Here is an 8,896-nt window from a genome sequence, read left to right on the forward strand (position 1 = left end):
TATAACAATAGCATGTGATGGTCTTCTGAAATGGTTGGGTAAGTTTTCTGGCTTTGTTTTTTTTTGTTTTTTTTAGTGCATTGTGAATTCATGTTCCCATTTGTTTACCTTTATCTAACTTCAGCTATCAACACTCTTAAAAATAAAGGTTATTGGTATTGATTGAACATGCAACTCATACAATATGTTCATAGGAAAAAAATATAAAATATGCAAATACAAACCAGATATACATAAAGTTAGAAAGATGCTCTGGAATAATATTTCTAATTGACATATGCTATAAATTAATTTGAGTAGAAAAAAAAAAACATTTCAGAAAATTTACTTTCCTTTGCATTATTTCTCATTTACTTCAAATATCTGTATACTTATACTATAAATATTTTATTTACCATACTAAATGTAAACAGCAGTGTCTCTCTCATTGTTACAGAGTGTAATATAATTATATAATACTATTACTTATATAATACTACTGATATACTAATATAATACTACTAATATAATACTATTAATTGCAATAGTCAGGTGCAACTTCTCACATCCAACAAGGTGCATGGAATAAAAAAATTAGTAATTCAGGAACAAAACCAGCAACACTTGTGGCGTGGAGGGGTCAGAAATAAACAAAATACTAGAGCTATATATATCAACTTTATTTTGCCAAAAAAATAAAAATTTCTCATTGTTACATAGGCTACATTATTAGTTTTTAAAATTTAGTGGAAGTATTTTCCCATAATTTATGTTAGCTTAAATAACATCAAAATCTTGCACTGAACACTGTACTGAACAAATACAATCCCTGAATACATTTGTACATTTGTTTGCCCAAGATGCCGTTTGAGCATCGGTAACGTTTAATGGTTGCATCGGACGTGTTTCGGTGGTTTAAATCGACGCATGTGACTTAAAGTCAAGCACTTTTACTGTAATTTAGGCAAGCGCACTCATAATAGAAGCGATGCGGTTGAGAGCTCAGCTCCTGGTTGCATAGCAATGACAGACGCCACTGGAGCGAAAGCGCATTGGAAAGGAGAAGGATGCGGCGCGGCCGCTTATGTGACGCGAAATGTGAATGCCCCTATAGAACGGCGAGTTTTTCTTTGCATATCAGACAGGTAGCAACTAGAGAATAATAATAATAATAATTTAGCGGGCCGGATTATGTTTTATTTTTGAGATCAGTTGCGGGCCGGGTGGAGGGGGAGGGCGGGCCGTAAATGGCCCGCGGGCCGGCAGTTTGAGACCACTGTTTTATAGAGTGTACATCTGTTTTACCAGCAGCTCTAAACCTATGGAAACCTCTGGACTGATATAAAAGTGACTGAGAGCATTTACATGCATGTTCTTAACCCGATTATGCTTAATAAGCCAACAATGTGTTTGGTCATGTAAACGCATTAACCAGTTTACCTTTATCGGAGTAAGGTCATAAATGGCTTAAGCATAAACCGATTGACACAGCTAGTTCCCTTTCGAAGTGGAACTTCAACACTGCATCTGGCTTGACACTATGGGGGAATGCCATCAGCGTGACCGAAGTCTGAAGCATGTGTGACAAACACTGCAATTGATTGGCCAACGACGGTCCATGATGTCATAAGCGGAGCACCCGTAAGTATAAAAGGCACCAGCAATTCCCATAATCAGTTTTTTTTCTTCAGAAGCCATTTGTTTGCATAGCACCTGGTGATAAAAAACTACTATGGATTCAAGCAAGCCTACAGGAAGTTTGTGCCTCCGTTTCTCAGGTTTTTGACACCTGAGGACACATACAATCTGTGCATGTTATGCTTAAAAGAGCATACGTTCCGAGTGTGAGAAATTCACAATGAGAATTCGCTTGTGCTTGGCCCTCTTTTTCAATTCCTGTCAGGCCATAGCTGTCCCTTCTCCATGAGCCTTCCGTTTCTTCTGGAACTCCACACAGAAGTGGAGCAATCATTGAAGCAACCCTTTTCAGCTCGCATGTATCCCTTTCAACATCCGAACTATGCAAATGTGGAGGGATTGCGTGAGCTGGGATATGTGGAGATGTCCCCTGCTGAAGACACGCTTGCTAGCTATCTCTCACAGGGTGAGGCATTCTCTCTGAAGGCTCTGGTCTTTCCATCTAAGCTGCTGCACACCACTTCACACTTGGGCAGCAGGCCAGACTGGTGATGCTTTGCAAACAAGGGCTCTGTTGCAAGCCTACCAGGCTGACTGGCTAAAAGACTTGGAGCATTGTCTCCTGAAGCGGTCACTGAGTTGCACCCAACTACAGACCTCACCCTCCAGGCTACCAAACAAACAGCTGCTGCTGTGGTTGAACCTGGTTGATATCAGGGAGAAAGAGAAAATCTGATGCTCCGGATGTCGGCCCCTGAACTTTTTGGCATGTCCGTTCAAACAGTGGCCGAGAAGTTTAGAGAGGCGAGGGCACAATCAGCGGTATTCAGAAAATATATCCTGTGTGAATCCAGGTCTCCCCCTTTTTACAAAAGTGGCATTTCTGGAAGTTATAGCCTTAAATACTCTAGGCTCCCAGAAATAAGCTGCTGAAGTTCCCCTCAGGGTAATCGAAAACTAGGTTGGGCAATTTGCAGATATCCCTCTGTTTCATTATCTCCCTCTCCTGTATATTGGGTCGTAAGTGTGCTTTGCTCCCCTTCAGTAGGATACAAACTTTTCAAAATCAGAGTATGAGCTGGCTCTCCTCTGATATTCTGGAGTGTTATCTGTTATCTTATCTGAGACATATCTCCCCTTTGGCTGGCTTTAAGGTTTTATGCTAGGCAAACAAAGCTGTGTTAGGTCCATCAATTAACCTTCCACTTTGTCCCCCTCCCCAACGAAAGATGGATTTTTAAATAGGGACATTGCGCCCCTTAATACATGCTCCTTAGACTGAATGTTTTAAAAAACTATAATAATACAGTTTTTAGTAGAGTGCTCTTGCTAAGTGGAGTTCAGCTTCGCCCGTAACAAAATTTGTGATTGAGAACTATGCACAAGCTCCCTTGCTGCTCGCTGAGTGTAGAGCCCAGGAAAAAGAGAATGCTAGGTGCTTCTGTTTTTCCTGCTCTCTGGTATAAGCACGATAGGCTCCCAATTGGAGGAGTAGTATCATTAAGGAGGCCCCTTATTTTTGCTATGCCGCATATAAGGTACAGTACCCCTTCCTAAGGTACCCCTTAGAGTAAGGGAAATAAGATATGGTTGACATTAATGCCCCCTGCTTACTTACCCCTCCCCAAATGTCCAAAAAGCCCCCACCCCCACCCCAAAAGAACCTGCCAAATAAAGTTGATCTGCAAAATAAAAACAGCATCCCTCCTTGTTATTTGCAAATTTTAGATCCTGGGAAATAATTTTTACAAGCCAGGCATCTCCCCTATTTGCTCCAGGGTACTTAAAAAAAGAGCAGTAGCTCCCTGGCAGTTTTCTGTGGGTTGAAGTTAATGATGAGAATCTATTGGTATATATTCTATACCATTCTTGTATTGGTATTCTTCTTACAGAATTGAGAGTGGAAATCTCCCCCTTTAGGTAGTGTGGATGCTCTGGCTAAGTTATCCGTAGAGTCAATTCCCTGTAGAATCCCATTACATTTGTGCATATTCACAACTTAGTTGGGCAGGCATTCCCTCAGCATGGCATAGTGGGTATTGGTTCCCCATTACGTCAAGTCAGATGCAGTGTTGCCAGATGGAATGTCTCAGATTACGAATGTAACCCTGGTTCCTTGAGAAGGGGAACGAGACACTGTGTCTTGTCACCATGCCTAGGGCCTGCCTGCACATCTCCTTTAGACAAAAAAGTTGATCACTTTATGAGTGCTCCACTCATGACGTCATGGACTGTCATCAGCCAATCAATAGCCGTTTTTGTCACTGCTCCAGAGCAGGATTTTATAACCCCAGGTAAAAATGGTGCTAACTAAATTACAAGTGTTAAACGTTCCTTTACCTGGGGTTAAAAGCTGTGTTTAGAACGAATATAACCCGGGGTTAAGCGCAGTGTGAAAAGCCCTACATTTGTAATTGGAGACGATTTCTGCCCCCTACTCCTATTTCACCTGGCATGTAAACTTATTAACCTGATTTCTTTCAGCTTATTGAAGTGCACATGTATGATATGTGAGAGGAAAGCATCCTTACTGTAAGAGCATCCAGGCTAAGTGAGCGTTTCGCAGTAAGGGAGGATGAAATATACTGCAAACTCTGACTCTTTCTTGACCCAAGAAATTGTAAAAATGTGTTCTTATCTCATGCAGAAGAAGTAGAAGTGGTACAGTCAAAATGCTGCATCTGAGTCCCGCTGACATGTGGGAACACTCTTCAGCTTTTAATGCTTCACAACTGACATAGCAAATGAAATACAAGGAGTCAGATACACAAAGGATTATGTTTTGACGTCACTAATGGGACATAACCTGATTTATTAACCCCCAGAGGTCTGAGTGATTCTGGGGCCCTTGAGATGTTTTGACATGCCCTGACATTTGTGGTTATTTCAGCTACTTATATCATACTATTGCCCAACATGTAATTTTGCTGTATTCAGCACAAACTCTGCTACAATAATATGTGAGCAATATAGATATACATGTTTGCATTTTTTTTTAAATAAAGATTATGCGTGGTTAGTACGTTTTGGGGAAAAAAATCTCCTTGCAATAAGGCCATAAAACATATTCTGAATAGTTGTTCATAAGACTTTTGAGTTATCAAGCTTGTAGGCTAGAATTTTTACTACGCAATTATGTAAAGATTATTCTGAATACTTTAACACAAACAACAATATAATGATTTGAATTTTCTAAGTCAGTTTTTGTGTCAGCACTGCTGTATGCGTGGGAGTGGTGATGGCCATGAATATTTATGTGATTCACACCAGGGGAGACAAAGGACACTCCCCCCAGTGGCTAACGGCCCATCAAAGTGGAATGCTGTGAGGCAGCCTGAACAAATAATGTGACATTGGAGACTGAAGTAATGATGCTGAAAATTCAGCTTTATTGAGCATGATAAGCATAAGAGACTTTCAAAAAATTAAAAATGTGTACAAACTTTTGACTGGTAGTGCATGAAACAAAGAAATATATAACCTATATAATTCTACTTATACCTATGTAACACACAAACTATATTTTTACCATAAAATAACATTTAGTGGAAGACAATCTACAGTCTAGGATGGGTGGTTTGGCCCATTGTAAGAGCTGTAAGAGCTGTAAGAGCTGATCATGCAGGAAAATGTCCAGGATGGAGGGGACAGGGACAGTAATGTTCTTTGCCAGCTCAATGGTCAGTGGTGCAGTGGTCAACAGAGCACACACATCTGAACACAGTCACTCATCTTTGTGCCACTCTTGAAAACAGTTCCTGTTCAACTGAAGACATAAGTGAACACCACATGCCTGGCATTTCCAAGGTGTTAGTTGTTTTTTGCCACGCACTTCTTTGCAATGCACACAGTTCCGGCGACCAGCCGTTGCAACATTCCTGCCATCGGAGGTCAGCTCAGCTCCTGGAACTGGTACATGGTCACTGCTGGTCCGTTTTCGTGCTGCTTTCTGTGACACACCACAGAGCTCTGTGACAAGTTGCTCCATGAACTTTATGGGACATGTTACCATGTAGCTCTTTGTGCAGAATGAAAGAGTTGGTGGCAGCAATATCCAAGAAGTGCAGAAAGATCTTTCTGTACCACTTCATGGTTTTGTGCTGTGTTGTGTAGTACTGAATCAGCTGATCAGACAGGTGTGTTTGTTGTATGCAGTCACAGGTGCAGGACATGGAAATGTCTTTGTCCTCCATGTTCCTTGTGATTTCACCCTCCTCTGCACAGTCTCCTGAATGAGCAGAATGGATGGTAGAACAGACAGATACCTCTCGTGTGTCCATCCACTTCACAAATACAAGAGGTCCATCCCGAATCCATCTGATGGATCCCCTGGCTGATTTTTTAGAGAGTGAATTAGCTGCATTCCGAGGGCAGTCCTTCCTGTTGTCCCTGTAAGTCCCACATGCACCAAACTTCATTGCAAACAGGTCTTTCAAGAGCTTTGGACTTGTATAAAAATTGTCCATGTACACATGGTACCCAGAACCCAACAATGTACGGTCCAAAAGAGAAGTCACAGCATCATATGACAGTCCATGGCCTGTGGGAAAGTTGTTCTTTCCTGTGTATACAGAGAAGTCCAGAGTGTATCCATTTGAAGAGTCGGCAAGAACAAACAACTTGAAACCCCACTTGGTTGGCTTGGCTTTCATGTACTGTGTCATACCAGTGTGTGCTTTGCATGCCACCATTCTTTCATCCACGGCTAAGTTTTTTCTAGGATGATAGATAGCTTTGCAAGCCTGACGAATAGTGTCCATGAGTGGTTTGATCCTGAACAGACGGTCGTGTTCAGCTGTGCCCCTCTTTCTGTCATTCACTTTGTCTTCATCTGGGTGGCTCATGTGCACATTCCAAGAAATTGTCCGGTATCTGTCCCTAGGCATAAGTGTAGCTGGAAAAGGTACAGAGAAAACACTGCTCTGCCGCCAGTAGTCACTGATGGAGCTCATCTTCACCATTGCCATGTAAAACACCAGTCCAATGTAGCGGTACATCTCACCGATGCTTACATCTGTCCATTTATATTTGCAGCCCTTTGCAGTTGCTTTGGCAGCCTGTGCATTGGTGTTATGGCACAGAGTTGACACAGCACTTTCCGAAAAAAAGAGTTTGAACAGATTCATTGGAGAATGTGACTCAGCAGAGTTCAGTTGTGGTCCAGTTTCACGGGCGGGCAGGAATCGCAGCGTATGTGGAACCATATCAACATCCGTCTGTGTTTTCCATGACAGAGTGGATTGCCTCTTTGGAACAGGTTCTTGGATATTTTCATTGTCACATCTGTAGAGAGAAAAAAAAAAAAAAACGTGAGCATGCTGATAACACAATCACTATAGCCATGCATAACAAAGACAGCAGTTTCTGTAATGCCATACAGGTACATATACGTTTTGAATTGAGATGATGTATACAGTTATGTCTGTAAAATATACTTACTCTGTATGATTCTCGATCGCACTGAGAACTGACCGAGATCTGCGTGCCCCTCTGCGCGGTGCTGGTGACGGCGATTGTGAAGCAGCCACATTGCTAAACAAAGCAAAAAAACTATTAGCATACATTCTCCAAAGTAAACTGATGGGCAATTAGCAATTATGGGTGCACAATGTATGTTTACATGTTGATGATGGGCCAAAGGACAGACAAACTTTATCTATTGATGTTCTGTAGACCATGTGTATGATAAACTAACTAAAACTGGGTGAAATATATTACAAATATGTTTACAGAATATCACATTACAAGTGTTTACACTTGAGTATATATACAAACATTTGTAAGTGATATTGTATGGCAATATTTTCTGTAAGCTGTCAAAAGCTAGCCAAAACTAGCTAAAATATAGTCTGAAAACTCATGAGTTTTATATTATCACCACGCACAACAAAGACACCAGTTTCTGTAATGCCATACAGGTACATATACGTTTTGAAATGAGATGATGTATACAGTTATGTCTGTAAAATATACTTACTCTGTATGATTCTCGATCGCACTGAGAACAGACCGAGATCTGCGTGCCCCTCTGCGCGGTGCTGGTGACGGCGATCGTGAAGCAGCCACATTCCTAAACAAAGCAAAAAAACTATTAGCATACATTCTCCAAAGTAAACTGATGGGCAATTAGCGATTATGGGTGCACAATGTATGTATATATATATGTGCTGACAATGGGCCATAGGACAGACAAATATCTATTGATTGGCCGTAGGCCGCGAGTACTATCTGTTGATGGGCCATAGACCGCACGTTTTCAGTGCATTTCAGACATTTACACCTGTATTCACAAACATCTGTATTTTAGGCATTAGGCTGTATTTTAGCACGATAACTAACCCAAACCGATATAAATAAATAGTGTTTAGACACTATCACATTATTTCACTGTAGACTAAAATATATTTGCACTAAATCACATCATATTACACCTAAGCAGATATTCACAAACAAGTTACATTAGGCATAAGACCGTATTTTAGCATAACTAAAACTGGGCGAAATACATTACAAAAAGAGAGGTATTTGTGAGGCAATTTCTCGCAAGCAAGCCAAAACTAGACACAATATAGTATGCAATACGAGTTTTATATTATCAGAAAAATAATTATAGTAAACAACTTACTCTGAAATTATATCCTCGTCGGGGTCAATTCGCTGCTGGAAATGCAACTGTTCGTCGTCTGAGTTGCAGTCTTCCTCAGAGGAAAAGGTGAATTCTTCCTCGCTGTCCAGAATCATCTGAAGAGCCTCTTTGTCGGAGTAGCGTGCCATCCTCAAAACGCGATGAACGGTCAGTGAGTGAATCTGATGTTGACACTTCGTGTTTTGTGGCACTGACCGGGGGCGTGTGCGATGCATATATTACACCTAAACTATTTACCATGTGAACGGCGCGGGGGTGTGGCGGTCTCAGCTCATTACAGATAATGAAGTGAGAAGGAAAAGAAGGAACCTCTCCTTGGTTTCAAACGAATTACATAAACTGTGAATATTTATTTTTGATTTGACTTACTTCATTTAAAAGTAGACATTCTAAGCATTATGTAGATATGTCTCTCATGTCTGTGTGACAAGTATTTGCTGAGTTTCAGATCATTTTAAAACGCATTTCAGAATTGACTTCACTGAGAGGCAGACACCAGATCACACATCATGTTTGTTTTCTTTATTTTGCGAAAAGCACAACATTTTGTTTTTTTTGTAAGTGTACACAAATAAAAGTACACACTTAACACTTTAGAATGATGTATAACACTAGTATGCATGATCAAATTTG

General features: G+C 40.8%; 1 protein-coding gene across 1 annotated transcript; it reads right to left on the bottom strand.

Annotated features, from left to right (window-relative positions):
- Nucleotides 1-1,727: 1,727 nt before the first annotated feature.
- Nucleotides 1,728-8,391, bottom strand: LOC137028387 (piggyBac transposable element-derived protein 4-like). The gene is made up of 6 exons (XM_067397147.1): nucleotides 8,243-8,391; nucleotides 7,595-7,687; nucleotides 7,057-7,149; nucleotides 5,627-6,900; nucleotides 2,081-2,320; nucleotides 1,728-1,768 (listed from the first exon to the last, which is right to left on the bottom strand). Exons 1-6 carry the CDS (start codon nucleotides 8,389-8,391, stop codon nucleotides 1,728-1,730), a joined length of 1,890 nt encoding a protein of 629 aa, XP_067253248.1.
- Between the last annotated feature and the right edge of the window lie 505 nt (nucleotides 8,392-8,896).

The sequence above is a fragment of the Chanodichthys erythropterus genome, chromosome 10 (genome assembly GCF_024489055.1).
Source record: "Chanodichthys erythropterus isolate Z2021 chromosome 10, ASM2448905v1, whole genome shotgun sequence".
Classification (NCBI taxonomy): domain Eukaryota; kingdom Metazoa; phylum Chordata; class Actinopteri; order Cypriniformes; family Xenocyprididae; genus Chanodichthys; species Chanodichthys erythropterus.